Genomic DNA, 20,150 nt, shown 5'->3' on the forward strand with positions numbered 1-20,150 from the left:
GTGACTTCTTCCTGATCAACATGGTGGCATAAAGATTAACTTACTAGTTTAAACCCGTTTCACAAAGACCCGTCTTGATAGAGATGAGACAACCATCTGAAAACCAAACACAACCTAAAATATAATACAACCACTAGCATGTTGAAAAAGGTTCATTAACGTTCTTCAATCCGTACACGGATGATCTGACAGACCGTAGCTGATTGTCAGAACACGTACACCATTGGGACTCACGCATATGCTTATGCCTCGGAAAATATCCCACGGCCTCTGAAATGCTTCAAATTTGCCCTAGCTAGAGTTTGAAGATATCTTTGTGCTTACTTTTTGTGCAAGGCCAGGTAATTGTTATACCCTTTGCTTTTGCTTCAGTTGTGGCATATACAGTTGAAACACTTGTAGCTCCAAGGCTGTTCCCTTTGATGCTGCGGGTGACGGAACCACTTGCTGTTCCTCTTGATTTCTTTCTGTAAACTTGCAAGGCAGTCACAAATAGGCTATTAGAGACAACTTGGCTCTCCGATGCCAAATACAACTCCAGAACTCGTCAGTGTTGGATTGAGAATATCAAACATTACAAGTTTTCTCAGTTGTCAGTCTTGAAACCTCAATCAAATAAAGGCTCCTTGACCAGGAGATTGATTTTTTCATTTAGAAAATTGAGTACATCTTCTCTTCCTTCTTTTATCAGCAACTGTCTTAATCTCCCAAATGTCACACCTGCTGGCCGAATCCCCTTCTCTATCATCTCTTCCAAAAAGACACAAGCCTTTGAAGTATTGCCCTTCTCACACAATCCATTTATAAGGACGGAATATGTATGCATGCTCGGCACAAACCGCCTCTGCTTCATGTACTTCCAGACTTTGAGAGCCATCTCTAGCTCATCTTTCTCACAAAACATCTTTATCATCATCGTATACGTATCTGCATCAGGCTCACATAGTTTGATCATTTTACGAAAGACACTAAATGCCTCATCAGTCTCTCCACGATCAATCAAGCTATTCAAAATGATATTGCAGGTCCTTGAATTGGGTTTAACACCTTTGGAATCCATATCATTTAAGACCCTATACACGTTCTTGAACTTGTTAGCCTTACAAAAGGCACCAATCAAGGCATTATACACCACCACATCAGCCTTGATTCCATTCCTTTCCATCTCCAAGAATGCGTCAACAGCATCTTCAATCCTGTGTTCCACCCCATATGTGTGCACCAAAACGCTGTAAATAAAAGATGTAGGTGTACAACCACTATCATCCATGCCCCGAACGATCTCAATCGCTTCATCCACTCTCCCTGCCTTACAAAGAACATCAACCATGATACCATAAGTCACTATATCAGGATTACAACCAGCATCAGTCATTTCTCTAAAGACCTCCCTTGCCTTAGGCAAATTCGGATCCTTTCCCCACCCATCAATCAATATACTATAAGTCTTCGAGTCTGGCTCAAACCGATCCTTCATTTTATCAAAAATCTCCTGAGCCTTCCTTACATTCTTGGACTTACACAAAGCACTCAGCAGGCCATTGAACGCTGCTAAATTCGGAGCACAATCGTACTTTTCCATAACGTTAAATGTATAAAGCGCTTCTTCAACCTTCTGGGCTCTAGCATACTTCCTCATAATTATGCTAAATGTCTCCATGTTCTGCATTCTCTTGGCCCTCATTGAGTTCACAAGCTCCCACATGATCTGGTACTGCCTTATCTTGGCCAAAGACTCAATCATGGCATGGTAAGCCTTCACGCTATGCGTGTAATTCCGCTGCTTCCCTGCCCATTCGAAGAATCGGTATGCAACCATACCAGCATTCTGGAATCTCATGAGAACTTCCTCTACCATTTCAGGTGAAATTCTGATCCCACTTTGGTCAAGGGCAGTATCAAGTGCAAGTGTTGGGCAAGACATCATGATTTTGCATATTGCTTTGGTTGGGTCAGAAAATTGCCTTATGTGTTCACTTGAACTGTACTTCCCGGACAGCATCCTCCATCCAAGACACAATCTTTCCCCACATTTTTGTATTTTGAAAATCATATTTTTGGAAACCCAATTGAGAACCAAGCCGCCTGAAGCATTGAGAACTAAAATCAGTGACATCAAGCATATTTAATATTAAAATAACATAACCTGAATTCTCTTGAACTACGTCACCAAATTGCATTATTCACACAAACATGAAGCTTTATAGGACCAATTAATTTAATTTATATAAAGAAGAAAATTACAAAAATAAAAATGATGGAGTATTGGGTTTGGACTTGGGGTTAAGATTTTCGGAAATTCCTGCAATTCAATTTGCATTTCTTACGTTTTCTCAGAGATGAAGATGAGACTCACATAATTTCAGCTAAAATCTTCCAGCAAATTATTCAAAAGAACAGAAAATCAAGCGAGAGAGAGAGAGAGAGAGAGAGAGAGAGAGAGAGAGAGAGAGAGAGGCGAAGCAAACCCACTTTGATAGTTTTGTATGCGTTTCTTCTAAGGACTGTAGACGTCGTCGTATTGGCGGGAGAGCTCGACGCACTGTCAGTTTCAGTTAGCAGCTGGGTCTACTCTCTTTCTCCTCAGCAGAGGGAGTGCGTGTGTTTGTTCTCGGGTTCTCGAGCTATGAAACGCAGCGTACGTACGGGATTGCAAAACGACGTATGAATTTATGTCGTTTGATAAAAAAAACACATGCATTTGCAATTTGCAAGAATTAAACACGGGCCAAGATGAAGTGGAGTTCAAGCCCTTCAGCCCAACAAACGTAAAATGTGGAAAATTAAATTAAAAAGTAAATATAAAATTTCTCCACCTTTGCCTTTGTCTTTGACTTTTTAAAAGTAAAAGAGTTCGTCAACGGAGTCTAGCTCAGTGAAAAGTGGTCTTGATTTGCATATAAGAGTTCTCAGGTTCAAATCTCCACAACATCATAGTTGCGTGTGTATGAGAAATCACCCTTCGGTCTAGTTTAAATTATCGCTTATACTATAAAAATAAATAAATAAAAGTTCATGTACATGTTTTAAGAGATTCCGAATTCAATCTATCAACCTCATAGCATAAAGAAAAATATTGTTCAATTAAAATGAAATCGAATTTTTAAAAGAGTACTTTAAGGAAATATATTTGCTTGAATTTTGGATCTCAGTATTACCACACCAACTTTTGAACTTTCTATGAATGTCTTTGGACATTTGGTTTAATAATATTTTTTTTCAATATAAGCAATATTGAGAGGGTGAGAAATCAAACTTAGGACCTCAGGTGTAGAGATAAATACTCTTAACAACTTGAGCTACAAGCCTCTTGCAGTCTATAACATTATTCTCCACTTAATTGGAAAATGTCTTGAATTCAATTCTCATTGAAAAATAAAAATAAAAAACCTCCTATAAATGTTTCCTATTTTACTTATAAATGATGTTGCAATCCTGTTATGCTTTTTTACTTTACAATAGTCAAAATCTACATGCAAAACGCATGCAACCTTACTCCGTAGAATCCGTGTGCAAAGTACATACCACTTTGAGTCTCTCTTTTTTGGTCCAGGGCTTTGATGAGTCTTTGACCAGACTAAAACCCAACCTACAAAATTAGACTTCGATTCTGACCAAAAACAAATAGAAATTAAAAAAGAACAACAACTTGGATTTTGTTGCTGCAAAAAGAATTGCAAATGTATATATATATATATACACAAATAAATATCTCAAAATGATGAAAGAAAATGAAAGAAATATGAAAATTCACACACATAACCACCACCTTTGGAGTTTGATTTGAGAATTATTTGCACCACACCAAACTAGGCCTTCCAAATTAGTTCCAAATCTATGTTATGTTGTGCTCATGCTTGAACTACTAAATCTAGGTCTTGATCCTTCACTTGCCAACAATCTAGAAAACCCAAAGGAAGATCTATGAGACTCATTACCAAGAGGCATTGGTCTATCTGGTAATTTGGGAATATCAATGTCACCCTCTAACATCTTGAGGGCCTCAGAAATTGTAGGCCTAAATGCCACCATAACATGAGCACAAAGAATCCCAACAAGCACAAACCTCTCCATAACACCCTTTGGTCCATTCTCTCTTATTGCCTCATCAAAAATTTCCTCCACCTTCCCTGACTTCAGAACCATCCATGCCCAATCTGTGATCAAAACGAAGGACGGATTTGAACCCGAATTATTCGATGTCTCCAGCACTTTCCTCCCACTCATGATTTCAAGAATCACAATGCCAAAGCTGTAAACATCACTCTTCTCTGTTAGTTGTCCATAGAGAGCATATTCTGGTGCCAAATAGCCATGTGTGCCTGCAACCCTTGTGGTGAGGTGAGATTGGCCCTCTGAACTTTGCTTGGCCAACCCAAAGTCTGCAACTTTTGCTTTCAGTTCTGAATCCAAGAGTATGTTTGTGGGTTTTATGTCTCTATGATAAATGGCAGGCTTGAGCCCATTGTGCAAGTAAGTAAGCCCTTTGGCAACATCAAGAATTATACTCTTGCGCTGAGGCCAGTTTAATCCCTGCCTGCTGCACAATTGGTCACTGAGATTACCATTTGACATGAGATCATAAACCAAGAACCTTCTTTTGCCTTTCAAATCATCACTTGTGACACAGCAGCCTCTGAGGGAAAGAAGATTTCTGTGCCTGATTTTGCTTATGATCTCGACCTCATTTGAAAACTCTTCATCCCCTTTTGAGTCCAAATCAAGAACATGCTTCACTGCAACCAAAGTGCCATCAGAAAGTGTTCCTTTGTACACAACCCCATATCCACCTTGGCCAATCATGTTTTTCTGGGAAAATCCATTGGTGGCTCTTTCAAGCTCTGATACAGCAAACCATTTTGCTCCTGAATTGGGCAGAAAGCTAGTTCTAAAACTGGTCACATATTCTTCATGAAGAGCAATTTGTTTCTCTTTCTTATCCCATTTCCTATACAGGACTATAATCCCAACAGCAAGCAAAATCCCAATCAGAGCCCCCAAGACCCCAAAAACCCATTTCAGCAAAGTCTTCTTACTCAACTGATCATTTGACTGCTTATCAGCTGAGCCAGACAGAGGCAAGCCCAGAATGCAAGAAGCTGTTCTGGGTTCACTTGGACCCAACTCATTAACAATCCCTGCAGCATATAACACAGTGAAGTAAAAGCATTTGGTGGCATTTGCGTCAAGACCAGTCAACTGAGAATTCACCTTCATGCCAGATTCAAGACAAGAGCTGCATCTTGTTAGGCCCTCCAAGTCTCCCTTGCAAGAAGTGTCCAATGGGTTCATTGGGCCCACCTTCTGAGTCCAATCCTGGATTGTTACAATCCCAGCACAGCTAGAAGGGCTAGCAACAAACTGGGTTGAGTTCTCAAAGCACAAAGGGACTATAGAAGGATCCAAAGACAAGGCAGCGAGGCTGGTTTGGAAATTTGAGAGACAAGAAGATGAAATATTTGAATTGGGTAATTGGAACATTGAAGTTCTTTTGAGGTGCTGGGCAAGGCCAATGCCAAAGAGGCTGAGAAGGGTTTGACAGCAATGTTTTCCATTGGGGTCTAGGCAGAGTGAAGTGTCCCATGGGAAGGTTTCTACATAGTTGAGATCCATGGGGCATGAAGAAGTGGCTGAATTAATGTGGGAAATAATGGAGAAGATTAAGAAGACAAGGGAGCAACGCGTCTTGCTCATCTTGGGTTTCCTGTGATTTTTTCTGTCTAAAATGGTGTCAGGACAATTTGGATCTGTAATTAAAGAGTTTTGGGGTTTGAACAGGGAACTATCAACATTGGCTGGCGGATGGTCAAAGTGCGCCTTTTTTGTTTGAGCTTTTGCTTTCGGCTAAACCATTGGAGTCGTGTCCTCACAATATGTGTGGAAAAAAAAATATATGCAGCTGGTACACGTGTTTTTTATATGCACAACAGTAAAACGAGACTAGATAGTATGATATTTTATGTTGTTAAAAAACCGATTTCAATCCTGCTTTAAATTGAGAGCTTATATAATAGCATTTTCATTCATTTGTTATGGCAAAAGACAAGAGCAAGACAAGAATTGTTACTATTTACGTAAATAATATCAGCTATTGCAAAAAGCTTATTGTGTTTTCATTCATTATTATAGCAACCCAAGAATAAATACTATTCACATGAGATATGATGATAGAAATTTGTATAAAGTTTTTGTGTGGGAAGTGAAGAATATGACTAAGTATTTATTATTAAAAAAATTCTGAATTTTTTTAGAAATTTTTTTTAAAATTTTGTTGCTAACATCAACTGCTCCTAAGCACGAGCTCAGACTCGTTCTGCCTTTGGGCTTGCCTAAGTTGGTGGTCCCCACCATTTGCCCGGGCTGTAGAAGCCCGCTGGAAGCTGCAAACTGGACTAAGGCCACCTTTTACTCGGGGCAAACTATACCGCTGGAATTGCTCTAATACATCGGATTACAAGAATATTAAACACAAACAGAAGATAAGGAAGTTTTAACAGAATTCTTCTATCTAGAACTTGCGTATAAAAAACGTGCATGCTTTAGATGCATGATGAATGAAGCAACGTCTTCACACCAGTTCACACTATTTTATTTATGAATTTTCATGAGAATGTGTTACCTACTTTCTACATTTAAAAATTAAATTAAGCTCTGATCAGTTTGACTTTGTGGAAGTTACATATCAATGTCCAACATATTTCTTGGTTTATGAATATGATCAAAATGTGCTAGTTTTGCTTAGATGCAATATTTAATTACCTTCTTCAAAAAAAGCTTTAATCTTCAACTGTGGATTAAGTCAGTTGATTAAGCTTTAATCATACAGCAGCTTGCTCAAGGACTCTCAGCAGTTAAAACCCAAGATTATGAAGCAAACATCTGATGAAAATTTTGCAACAGCTGAAATCAGGATGGGGGGGCCACAACACAACAGTTGAGAACTTGAGATGCCATTCTGCGACTTGCCTTGCTTGTGTTGAGGTGGATGCCCAGTTGTCCTTATTATATTATTTTTCCTTTTTAGAATTATTGTAGATTAATGGAATCACGCTTTCTTTTTTGGCTCAACACGGACAGGGGGACTATAATATTATATGTATATGGATTCGGATTTTTTGCTTTGATTTTCTTTGTTAGGGTAAATTACACAAATAGTCCTTAAACTTATATGCGAGGTACATTTTGGTCCCTAAATTAAATTATTAGTCCAAATGATACTTAAACTCTATGTTAATTGGCCATTTGATCCAACCGTTAGGTTCCGTCAATGTTGTCGTGAAATTTAAGGGTAAAACTGTCCAAATTATGTAGAATAGCTAATTCTTGAAGCGACAGAGGCGTCATTCGATGAATTCAGCTTCTTCTTCAATGAAGGTAGCGATGTCTGAAAGCTCAACAAATTCAACTCGATCAAATGGGTATTGCTTTTGTGGGATGAAGATTAAACGGCGCACTTCATGGACAGATCTGAACCCGGGAAGAAGGTTTGAGGCATGCGACCAAAATCGGGTAAGATAGAGTAAGGGTTTTGTTTTGTTTAAGTGAAGAATTGAATGGTGTGCTGGGCTTTGATTGATTGTGTGTAACAACTGATGTGCAGAATAGCCAAACAAGACATCATTTCTTTGAATGGCTGGATAATGAAACATGTCCAAGAGGAAAGGAAGTGCTTTCTGGATTGCTTAGAAGACTCAGAGGTATGGAGGAAGAAATTAGAGCAAGAGATGAGCAACTGAGATTAGTGGAAGTAGAGAAGAAAAAATTGGAAGAGAAAGTGTGTGTTGTTATTGAAGGAAAAAAGGAATTGGAATGGAGTAGACAGAGACAATTGAAATTGGGGTTTGCTTTGATCCTTTCATGGGGTTTGTTTGTAATTTTTGTGATGAGTAGAAAGATTTAGCTATGAATGTTAGGTCTGTAATGGCCTTTTAGGTTTGTAATGGGATTAGAGGTATGAATGTAATGTGGTGTTTGTTAGCTATGAATGTAATGTGGTGTTTGTTAGCTATGAAATAGTTTGTGGAGTATTTTAGGTAAAACAATTCCATAACCAAAACCACACCAATTCCAGAAATGAATACCAATTCCAGAACCAAAACCACACCAATTCCAGAAATGAATACCAATTCTATAACCAAAAACCAATCCCATAGCGAAAACCAATTTCATAACCAAATTGCACAGCATAAACCAATTCCATTACCAATATGTAGAGTCAATTCTAATCCACAAGCTGTGATTCCATAAAAGTACATCTGAAATTACAGAACCTAAACCAAAAGGCAGAGTGTAAATCCACAAAATAACATCCCAAAAGCTGTGATCCTATTGTTTGTACTGTAAGCCAAAATGCAGGGCCTTTACATAACCACAATGCATATCCTGAACAAAATCCACATCCCAAATTACACAAAATATATATGATTCCCCCTGCCTTGTGAATGATTATGGTTGTGATAGAACTTCTGTAGGCCTTTTGAATGTTTCTCTTCTAATAGCAGCCCTTTTGAATGTTCCTCCTCTTGCCAAACCTCTTGCCAAACCTCTGACCATAGTTCTTGGCAAACCTCTTCCCACACCTCTTGCCAACTAAAGAAAGAGGACCAATATAAGTTCTGAACTATATTGCAAAAAAATAAGTGAGCATATTTGAAAAATAAACCTCAAACAACATACACTTTGTTGTGAAGAAGTAGCAACTTCAGTTGCAACAGCTGGAGCCTCGTTAAATCTTCCTGTTCCTCTATCCAACCTTTTTCCCATATCTCTTAGCATACTTCTTGGCCAACCTCTTATACCTCTTGCCACCTAAACAAAGAGGACCAATATAAGTTCGCAACTAAATTGCAGATTTGTGAGACAACATATTTGAAGAAAAATACCCCAAAAAACGTATACTTTGTGAAGAAGTAGCAACTTCTTTTGCAACAGCTGGAGCCTTATTGGCTATTCCTCTTCCTCGGCCTCTGCCCCTCACTCTAACTGCCCCTCCCTCAGTGTGGACCTCTTTTTGGGCAAAAGATGCATTTGCCTGCAAGAGCACAAATAATTATTACTTCCAAAACATGTAACAACTCTAAATTTGCATAATAAATAATTACCTGTTGCTTTTCTGAGCTATGTCTGTCACAAGTTGCCCTATTATGGCCACTTTGACCACATCTCCTACATGTGATCTTAATAAAAAGTCTTCTAAGCTTGTCTCTTGGTTGAACATAATTTGGAGGCATTGGATGTGGTGGGGGGGGTGGTGGTACCACAATTTCAGCAGGTTCTTTGGACCTAGTTTTTTTGGGCCTTCCTGGCTGTACCCTAACAGTTGGGGGATGTATTGGAGGATGCCCAGATTTAGCCCATTGATCCATTGAAGGGATGGGATAAATCATTGGTCCATATGACTTCATATAAGTTGCAGGCTTGTAACATTCATCCACATAATCAATGGGGCTTTCATCCCTTTGAAAAATTGCAGAAATTGCATGGCCACATGGTATCCCACATAAATCCCACCTCCGACAAGAACATGTCCTTGCCCTAAGATCCACAACAAATTCTCCACCATACATGTGGGTCACTTGATATGTTTGCAAGCCTGCCAGTCGAGGAATGCATGTGGAGGCATCTAACTTGTTTTTTCTCAATTATCTTGAAGATTCTTGGCCCAACTGGATGTTTCCATTTCGGACATGCAGCCCTTCTATTTGCCATCCTAAGCATCACAAGAACTCTTATCCTCTCCAAGCAAGTCAAAATGGACTGATCTCTTGCATCTACTATTGCTGAATTGAAACTTTCACAAAGATTGTTCAACAACAGATCACACTTAAACCGTGTATCAAAGTGAGATCTACTCCAATTCTTTGCAGGTCTCTTACTGAGCCATTCCCACGCTTCCTCATCCTCTTGTTTCATATTTTCCATTTCTGCTTCCCACCAAGGCATAGTTGTGGCTCTTGCTGCAGCCCACAATATGTGTTTTAGAGCAACACCAGAGTGTGATGATCTAAAGTTATTATATAAGTGTCTAACACACATCCTGTGCTCTACAGTTGGAAGTAGAGTCTCAATTGCAGGTATGAGTCCCTTTTGCTTGTCGCTAATGAAGACATATGACAAACCATTTGTAATCTTTAGATCTTCAATCAGCAGCCTAAGAAACCAGATCCACGATTGTTTGCTTTCAATCTCAACAACTGCATAAGCAATTGGGAAACTGCCATTGTTGCCATCCACCCCAACTGCTGTCAAAATCTGGCCAGGATAAGGACCTTTTACATGGCACCCATCAAGACCAATAACTGGTCTGCATCCATCTAAAAATCATTGCCTGCAACCAGCCAAGCAAACATACATCCTTAGAAAGATAGCTTGGGCCCCCACTTGTTCAGTTTGAATTACAACTGTACTTCCTTTGTTTGCCTTCTTCAATTCCTCTGCATAATCCCTTAACCTAGCATATTGTTCTTTGTAACTCCCTTCAATCATTAGTTTGGCCCTCTTTTTGGCCCTATATATTTGATGTCTTGTGACATTCATACAATAATCATCCAAAACATCCTCTTGCAATGATTTCACATCCAAGTCTGTGTCTTTCTTCAGTTTCTTAGAATACCTATTGCAAAGCCACTTGGATGAGGCATACTTCAACTTGTCGACCCTCCCACAAGTGTGTTCTAGGCTCATAGTCTTGATTACAAATGTAGATTCACTCTTATCTATCTTTGAAGCATATAAATAAAATGGACATTTCAGTCCTCCCATACATACTACCTGGAGCCTCACTTTGTCATTTTTTTTGAATTTTATCAACTTGCCATGTAGAATTGCATACTCCTCCATAGCTTCTTTCAAAACCTTTTTGTTTGCAAATCGCATTCCCATCCTAAACTCTGGATTCCTTAAATCCACCTTTCTCCTGTACTCCTTCAACTTTGGCAATTTCTTTTTCTTTCTTTTGCCCTTTTCCTCACCATTACCCTGATCCTGATCCTCTTCATCACTTCCTGTGTCCAAATCCGATGTGTTAGCACCATCTGATGAAACCTCTCCTGGAGCATCATAAGTAGGCCCAACTGTCTCATGTCCATGGGGCTGAACAGTAGGCTCAACATTCTCACCTGCATTGGCCTGAACACTAGGCCCAATGTTCTCACCTGCATTGGCCTCACCACTAGGCCCAATGTTCTCACCTGCATTGGCCTCACCACTTGCGCCCCCAACTACCACATTCTCAGCTACAAGCACCTCATCTTCTTGTTCACTGAATTCATAATCACTATCCACAAATTGTGCATCATTTTCCTCATTTTCCCCTTCATTTCCAACCTCTCCATTCTCAGTTGCTGCAGCCTTATTTTCCTCTCCATTCTCAGTTGCTGCAACCTCATTTTCCTCTTCATTTCCAACTTCTACATATGCATCTGCATCCCCTGGTTCATTGAATGCGTGCCATGTGACACCCTTCCCATGATTTTCTACATCTGCATCATAGTTATATTCTGCACTATCCAAACTAGGCCATGCAGCAGATGCTTGAGTCCCAAGCCCATTACCATTTGAATTTTCCAAATCTGTATAGTACAACACAAGAACCCTATTACATGGCATGCATCCAACCATTTCAACTACTTTACTATCAGAGGTAATAAGCTCCAATATGTTACCATCCTTTTCTCCAGCCTTTCTATACCTAATCTCCATAGTTTGCTCAATTTTCGAAACATCTATTGTATACCCCAACTCTTTCCCTATCTTCCTTAAATCCAGCAATGATAGAAAGTCATCAACAACATTATCTAAATAACAGACCTTACCACCTTTATAAACCCCATTTTCAAACATACCCCCATGGTGTAGTTCAAGAGTGACTCTGTCACAGATATCTGCAAACAGTACATATCAAATTTCAGAGTTAGCTGCACACACATCTCCTTTATCTAATGCTACAGGTTTAGGGTTTTAATTTTTTTTAACCGTTTCAGTCAATGCTAATAGTGAATTAAGTGTGAAGTAGACAACAAAGGGACCACACCAAACATAAAAACCTATACTTTGCAGTCAATCCCAGCATAAAGAAAATAAAATGCCACAGTATCTTTTCAACATAAAGAAACTGACCTTGGACCACACACTTGCAAACACAAAACATCGATTTGCAAAACAAGATGAATATAAAATACAGACAGATATTCCCTTACCGTATTTGGGATTCTCTCCACCCCAACGGAACTCAAACTCCATCAGTGATGAGCATCCACAATGATCGAAATCCAGAAATTCCCCCAAAACCCCCAAATAGGAACCCCAACACCCTGGTTCTCTGTTGTTGCCTTCGCACCTCGGTTTCGGATTGTCACGAACCGAATGCGACGTTTGGCTAATCGGAGGAGAAGACATTGAGGTTGAAAAAGACGCATATACCCTTTCAGATTTAAAAAGACGCATATACCCATCCTAGACCCCATCACTGGCGTTGACTCGTTAAAAACTCACAGAAAATGTAACGGTTTGATCAAATGGCCGATTAACATAGAGTTTAAGTATCATTTGGACTAATAATTTAATTTAGGGACCAAAATGTACCTCGCATACAAGTTTGAGGACCATTTGTGCAATTTACCCTTCTTTGTTATGATCTGTTTTATTTTTATTCTCCATATGTCATCTCATTAAAATTTAATGTAAGGGACTTAAATTGGACACATCTTCCTTAAAAATAAAATTTCAATTTCCTCCTAATTAAAAATGAAAAAACCCTAACTTGACTAACGCCTAAACTTAACGGCTGTAGCAGTTTTTTTTTCTCTTCTTCTTCCTTCTCTGCACGTCTTCCCCCACCCCCAAATCTTATCGCTCATCATTCTTTTCTGTGTCCAATCTTAGAACACAAAAACATTATTACCAAGAAAAGTATGAACATAATAAGAATCATCTGAGTCCTTTTTTTCTTTGGTTCTTCTTCCTGCATCACGTTCTCTTTTACTTCCGATTAATTTATAAATTTTGGTTCATTTGATAGGGAAGTTTCAATTTTGCTTTTGATTAATTTATAAACAAATTCATCTACCACTTTCGTATTCTTATGCTTCTGATCATCACTTTTTTTTTTCTTTCTTCCTATGTCTACAACCACCATCATCAAACAATGAATATGGAATAATTTTTTTCTTTTGATATGGGAAAGAGAAGAGGGATTATGATTACAGAGGTTTTGGGGAAAAGAAATCTCAGTGAGAGGTAAGATTTTTGGGGAAAGAAGAGGAAAAAATAAATGAAGAAAGACGGAACGTGATGCAGGAAGGAGGAGGAGTAAAGAAGACTAGGAACGCTAACTTTCCCGTTAGTTGGATTAGGGAATTTTTTTTCTTTTTTTAATTAGGAGTAAATGAGTTTTTTATTTTTACGATGATATGTCAACTTTTAAGTTCCTTATATTAAATTTTAATGAGGTGGCATGTAAAGAACAAAAGTAAAACAGACCATAGTCGAGAAAATCAAAGCAGAGGATCCGGATCCTATAGTCCCCTTCTATTAAAAGATTTCTTAAATAATTTTATTTGAGGAATACCCTTTAGGGTACTCTATAATTTTTTTTTCAATGATTCAAACAATCTATTTTTTAGGTCTTTCATTCATAAATCATCCTTATAAAAAATTAGACAAATCGGAAACCGTTTCGACATCCAATTATGTCTTACAAAATCAATAAACACGGTGCTTCAAGAAAGTACTAAAATTTCAATAACTCAATTGAATAGTCAAATGATATCGGATTCAAGTGATTTTTTGTAGAGATGATCTTTGAATGAGTATCTACAAAATGGACGGTTTGGATTAATGAAATACAATCCAGAATGCGCCCTACAAGAGGTGTTTCTCAAATAAGTTGAGGGTTTCCTCAATTGAAGCTCTCTGTATATATATCTTAATTGTTATTTTATATAATTTGGATAAAGAACAAAAAAACAAACAAAAAAAAGTTGATACAGAAAAAAGCATCCGACAAAGAAAAAAGAAAAAGAAAAAGCTAAATTAGACTTTCAGTCCTGTAGCTTGATTTCGATTTTTTACTTTGATGCACTGTACCATTTTGCAACAGAAGAAAGAGAACAACAAAACCAAGTTTTTTGTTTGTAAAAACACATTTAAATGAAAAAAAAATATAAATCAAAATTGAAAAATGGAGGCTTTGTGAAGCTTCGTGGCAAATGTCGTGGTCCGCCACTTAAAATTTTTAAGAGAGAGCGAGAGGAGTCCAGCGACAGACATAGAAAGAAGAAAAGCCGGAATCTTCATACAAATCCCCGGAAAACTATCCAAGCCCCTCTTTTCTTTCTCTACAGTCCTCACCATCTGAAACCCAATTCTCTCTCACTCACTCTCTCTCTCTCTCCCTGCACAGATTGTCCAATTAAAAAGTTCCCCAATTGTCCCCATTTCCACATCCCTGTTCTTAATTTTGAACTTTTTTGTTTGTTCCCCAATTACACTGTGTAGATCATAGACCAATTAGATAAACCCAGATTTTAGATTTCTGTATTGCACAAATTCCTCTGTGCATAGCTCAATCAAACCCATTTTTTCTTTTTGTCAAAATTTCGATATTTTTTAAGCTCAATTGTGACACATTTCTCTAAAATTCTGATATGGACGAGTTTGGTGTCTTAACCGAGCAATATGGGTTGAAGCCCCAAGGCAAATCGGCTCCAATGGCCGCATCCAAACGACCCACGAGCGCCAACGACACCCAGGCCTGGAACTTCGTGGCCGATTCGAATTCGAACCCCAAAACGTCGTCGTACTCTTCCAGATCTCCTCCCGCCAATTCCAATTCCGATTACGCGTCTTTTTTTGACGCTCAGGACGGACTCTTCCAGTCGGGCTCTAACAACAAAACGCGCAGTTTTGGAGGTCTGGACGATTATGATGACATCTTCGGCGGACCCGTTAAGCCCGCAAAGCAGTCAGAAGGTTCTTCTTTCAATTTTGATTCGATATTTTCCGGTTCTAATGCAAAATCGTCGTCGTTTAATGGATATAAGGATGCCTATGACGTGTTTGGTGGAATGCCTGGCTTGAAGAGGCCGGGCTCTGGTAAGAGTAATGCGAAGGGGGATGATATTTTTGGGTCATTTGCTTCGGCTCCGATGCAGAGTGCTACAGTTGATGATCTGCTAGGTGATCTTAGCGGAGTACGACAAAAACTGCAAACTTTGAACGTGAAGAATGATAAAAATGTTAATAGGTCTGCAAAGGTGGGGAAGAGTGGAGGTGATTTTGATGATTTGATACCTGGGTTTGGTGGAAGCGCTCCTTCAAATAATGGGTATGTATGATTTGAGCAAATAAATGATGGGTTAATTAGGTTTTTCTTCTTATGTTAGTCTAATGCAAATTGCTCTGGTAAATGGTAGTTAGTCATTTATAGAATTGATTTAATTAAATTTCCATTTAATCATTGCATTTGAGTTTCCTGACTAACTGTCCATGTAAAATGCATCACTTTAGTCTCATAGCTGTGTCAGCTTACTGCATTTACAGTTGTGAAATTGTTTTTATTACTACTTTTGGAATAACAATGGAAATGTTACTTGTTCAAATGTATAAGTTACCTCAGTTTGCTGTCACAGACATGATTATGTCGACTTTCTTGATCGGAGCATCTTTTATAACACTTTTTGTTTATGGATGTGATAATGTAGTTACTAATATCTTTATTTGCAAGTAACCTGAGTGACACGGATGTTCTCATTTTAATATCTTTTGTTCAGAACATACGCACAGGAGAATCATCGTCAGCAATCGACCGTTCATTCAACTAAATCAAACTTCAGTTCATCATTGGACGACCCCTTTGTGGTGTTAGAATCAGTTTCAACTTCAACTTCAACACCCGCATATGATTCCTCAGATATTTTTTCAGAACTGGAAAAAATCAGTAAGTTCAGCAATTCTGGAGGAGCAAAACTTGGTGTTTCATCAAATAGTTCCACAAAATTGAAATCCCCTCCGAAGTCAGCCCAAGTTTCAAAGGGAGATAAAGGTTTTTCTGCTTCCTCAAATTAAAAAGCAAATTCGATGAATATTTTTCCCCCTCATTACTACCTTAACTGATTGCAGAAAGGAGCTCTGGTGTGTCTTCTATAGACGAACTTGAGGAATTTGCCAAAGGTACGGTGCGAAACAATGCAACTGGACGCACAAATGTTCATGAAGATGTAGAAACCTCAGCCACTAGATGTGGTAGATCTAGTGAAGATGATCTAATGGGTTTTCGATCAAACAGTGTACCACGGTCATGGGCTGCACCTGCAACTTTGGTGAGAAGCATAAATGTAGTAAATATGGTGTTTTCAGCACCAGTGGATTATGTAGTTGCTTACTGATGCAATTTTCAGGACCCAGTATTTGTTGCACCGACAAACAACAGAGGAGGGCCTAGACCCCAAGGGACGTCTGGAATCTCAAGTAGCATGAAGAAGTCTTCGTCTGCGACTGGGATTTTTGATGACCTTTTTTCAATGAATGGAGGTAATTAATTGTTAAAGTTCAACTTCATCCGTAGAGACTGTATATAAGCATTTGGGGAAAACCTTTCTTGTTGCTGATTTCTATGTTCTTGTTTGCATCAGCTTCCCCTGGTTTTGTAGAATTTGAAGAAGTTGAAGGTGAAAGTGAAGAAAGACGCAGAGCCAGATTGGGACGTCACCAAAGAGCACATAAGCGTGCGGTCTGTGTTTCTCCCTCTTATCACTTTGCTGTTTTTCTTTTAATGCTTTGCTTTGTCTCTGTTTTCGTTTTGGTGAGTGCAAAAGGAAGGTCAATATAAAGAAAACTAGACAAAGTAGGGAAGCAGATAGAGACGAGTTACTATTGAAAAGGACACAATAAACAAAAGTGAATAGTAAAAGCCTTTTATCTATTTTAAAAATCTACTATACCTTAGAATTTAGAGTCATCACTAAATTCCACGAATTCTTTCCTTCCTTCTTTCTTTTTTCTCCAACAAGCAGTCCAATGTTGACCCCTTTTCACCATTTTATTACCTGCACTGTGAGCATAATGTTATGCAGCCATGGGCTAGTTGACAAGTAGTTAAAATTAACTGCTCTTTATTCTGTTGAGGTTCACCTACATCATCTTGATGCTAAGATCTATAGTTTATAGAAAATGTTTCTGATTTATAGTTAATTCAGGCTTAATTTTCTATTTGTATCCCTCTGGCACAATTTGACTGTTTTGCTTGTCATCATTAGTTACAAGCAGTGGCTGATATGAACCAACGCGATCGTAAGACTCAGCAGGAGCAAGAGGAGAAGCGTGTAAGTAGTTTTGAGTCCATCATTGGCATTTTGATACATATTTCGGGATTTTGTGCATAGGGATTCTTTACAAATTGGCTGATGGTATATCTTCAATCTTAAAATGTGTTTTAAATTATATATTTTTGTGTTAGGGTCTAGGGGTAGCTTTTATTTCATGTTTGTATATTGTTTTGTAATTTATTTGTCTCCATACATCATCACAGCTTCTTATATTTATTGGCTTAGTTTATTTTTAATTTTACTTTGCAGAGAATTGCTGAGACTCTCAATATCAAAATAAAGAGCTGGTCTTATGGGAAAGAAGGCAATATGCGTGCACTGTTGTCATCATTGCAAAGTGTATGTTATTCTACATTTAGTATGCTTTTGAGATTTTGCATAATTGTAGTGTTTTAGTGCACAAGAAATGGTCTGCTCTCGTTTATCTTCCCATCTTCCTTGCCTTTAACATCTTACTTTAAAAGTCGATGTAAGTTACTTCCTGCTGACTTGGAATTCCAAGCTTAATAGAATTTGCATAATTTTTGTCCCGAACAACACACCTATTTAACTTCATTCTTTGTTGCAGTATGTTAAAATTACCTATACCATGATATTTTAGAGAAAAATGAAAATTGTCATATAGTAAAATGACGTTTGACCTTTGATTCCTAAATTGTTGAGAATGGGCCTTTTCTTGCATCATCACCCAAGATATCATAAAACCTTTTCAATAGCAACTAACTTCTTCATTTCTGGAATGATGAACAGGTGCTTTGGCCTGAATCTGGATGGGAGCCAGTTTCACTGACAGATTTGATTACATCTGGCTCAGTTAAAAAGGTTTATAGGAAGGCCACATTGTGTATCCATCCTGATAAGGTTCAACAGAAAGGTGCTAGTCTTGAACAAAAATATACTGCGGAGAAGGTTTTTGATATCCTTAAGGTACCTCTATCAATGTATCAAATTCCTAACAGAACCTAAGTATTTATTTCAACACTTTATGAAGTGCTGGTTATTTCACTTTTTTGTCTAAGTAATATTTTGATGATTGGATAGTCTTTTAGGGGCTTCCTGATTTTCTTAAATGTAGGAAGATATCTTTTTTTTTTTTGGTTATGTTTTCACTCACTCTTTTGTAGGCCACATTCTCTGCTCATCAGGTTCAGCAGGTTTGCTGTACTTGAGTTGTGTGACTCTACCGTGAAAGTGATGGCAGTTCAATCTAGAAGATTTCTAATAAAATTATTCATTTCTATGTTAATATTAAATATATGTTCATACCCTCAATTTATGTTGCATGATCTGTCTGACATAATTCATTGTCGCTGGAAATGGATTTAGATCTTTTCTTTTATCCTAGAACGACTGCTATTCGTTTAAGTTGTGCTTGTTTTCATGTTTGATATGGTTTATACTGAAACAGGAAGCTTGGAACAAGTTCAACAAGGAGGAACTCTCTTAGGAATTTTGATGATTCATTCTTTATAGCTTGATCCGTTTAACATCCACAAGGGTTCCTCAGGGAAGATGCATGTGCTGTGCTGGTGGAAATGCTGGTTTGCAGCTACAAAGCAAGATGGGCTGAATTTCGCTTCCGTTATCTATTACAAATTTACAAGACTTCATTTTTATCTGTAAAATCCCTGGTAAGGAATACCGATGTTTATGGTTTTGTATATCAATGGTGCCACAGAAATATTACAAAATAAAGTGGGATGAAATCAATATATTCATCCCTTTTGTTGTGATATTGAGTTCTTCTATAGTTTTTATCTTGTGGGCTATAATTGAGTTGTTGACCAGACAGATTTATATTTACAGTTTTTCTGTCAATATTTCCCATATTTAGCAGTTCCTGATGATTCTCGAGTTGCCTAAAGGATTATCAGCTTTGAATTGTCCTTTTGATATGACAACCCTTGCAGTTGCAGAATACATTCATAAGCATGGATGGTAGTCAAATTCCATACTCTTTTCTGTTTGGAAATTTATTTTGAAATATTGGATAGCCATCTGGCCAAAAACTTGTAAATGAATCATTTATCGAAAAGTACTGGAAATAATTAATAAGGACATCCCATCACACCTCGAGGCTAGACCTGGCAAACGGCCGTGTTAATGGGTTTCGGGTCATGTTTGCGTTAATTTGTTAACTTAATGGGTTGATACAGTACGACCCATTAACTTAAATGGGTGAAAATTGTCAGACCTAAATACGATCCGTTATAATTTACGAATAACCCAACACGACCTGTTATAATAATAGATCAGGAAATAAAAAAAACCAAAAAAAAAAAAAAAAGGAAAAAAACACACGACCAGCTTTGACTAGAAACCTATGCTCTGTTAGAGGCCGATAAAGAAATCTGATGACTTTCAGTAATCAGGACCAAGAAAACAAAAGCTTCGTAAAACGATTTGGAAGTCCAACACAAGGATCAAGGAAGGTGAATTCCCAGTTTTTTTTTTTAAATTTCTCTAAACTACCCGGGAAACAATACATCCTGAAGCTTTAAGCTTTAATTTCAGCTCAAGAAACTTAAAAGAAAAGGTTTTAAGCTTTAATTCCTCAACACCAAAAAACAAGAAGAGACAAAAAAAAAATATATATATTTAGTCATATACTCATTTTTAGCACTAAAACTATAAATAAACCATACACTACTTAATTTATATAAACAAACCTAAAAAAAACCTAAAAAATGACAACTACCCCTATTGAATTTAATTTTGATTATTAAATTACTTTAATGCCCTATTGAGTTTTTTGGGCTTTTTTATGAGGTTTTTAGGTTGAGTTTGTTTTAAGAAATCAATGACCGTTTTGTAATTTAAAAGAAG

The 20,150-nt window shown here is 37.8% G+C and overlaps 3 protein-coding genes across 4 annotated transcripts; 1 reads left to right on the forward strand and 2 right to left on the reverse strand.

Annotated features, from left to right (window-relative positions):
* Positions 1 to 5: 5 nt before the first annotated feature.
* LOC117615775 (pentatricopeptide repeat-containing protein At1g77360, mitochondrial) lies at positions 6 to 2,579 on the reverse strand. Its single transcript, XM_034344926.1, has 2 exons — positions 2,473 to 2,579; positions 6 to 2,085 (listed from the first exon to the last, which is right to left on the reverse strand). The coding sequence occupies exon 2, from the start codon at positions 2,051 to 2,053 to the stop codon at positions 608 to 610; it is 1,446 nt and encodes a 481-aa protein (XP_034200817.1). The 5' UTR covers positions 2,054 to 2,085; positions 2,473 to 2,579; the 3' UTR covers positions 6 to 607.
* Positions 2,580 to 3,382: 803 nt separating this feature from the next.
* LOC117616609 (probable receptor-like protein kinase At1g11050) lies at positions 3,383 to 5,757 on the reverse strand. The gene has a single exon (XM_034345981.1). The coding sequence runs from the start codon at positions 5,692 to 5,694 to the stop codon at positions 3,841 to 3,843; it is 1,854 nt and encodes a 617-aa protein (XP_034201872.1). The 5' UTR covers positions 5,695 to 5,757; the 3' UTR covers positions 3,383 to 3,840.
* An 8,407-nt stretch (positions 5,758 to 14,164) lies between these two features.
* Positions 14,165 to 19,144, forward strand: LOC117614215 (auxilin-related protein 1). 2 transcript variants are annotated; one of them, XM_034342940.1, is made up of 9 exons: positions 14,165 to 15,325; positions 15,771 to 16,042; positions 16,120 to 16,319; positions 16,398 to 16,530; positions 16,632 to 16,729; positions 17,256 to 17,321; positions 17,574 to 17,663; positions 18,075 to 18,251; positions 18,733 to 19,144. In XM_034342940.1, exons 1-9 carry the CDS (start codon positions 14,646 to 14,648, stop codon positions 18,769 to 18,771), a joined length of 1,755 nt encoding a protein of 584 aa, XP_034198831.1. In that variant the 5' UTR covers positions 14,165 to 14,645; the 3' UTR covers positions 18,772 to 19,144. The 2 variants fall into 2 exon arrangements, with proteins under 2 accessions (XP_034198831.1, XP_034198832.1); XM_034342941.1 differs by having other exon boundaries at positions 14,209 to 15,325; positions 15,771 to 15,937.
* The last annotated feature ends 1,006 nt before the right edge of the window (positions 19,145 to 20,150 follow it).

Source organism: Prunus dulcis, chromosome 1 (assembly GCF_902201215.1).
Source record: "Prunus dulcis chromosome 1, ALMONDv2, whole genome shotgun sequence".
Lineage (NCBI taxonomy): Eukaryota > Viridiplantae > Streptophyta > Magnoliopsida > Rosales > Rosaceae > Prunus > Prunus dulcis.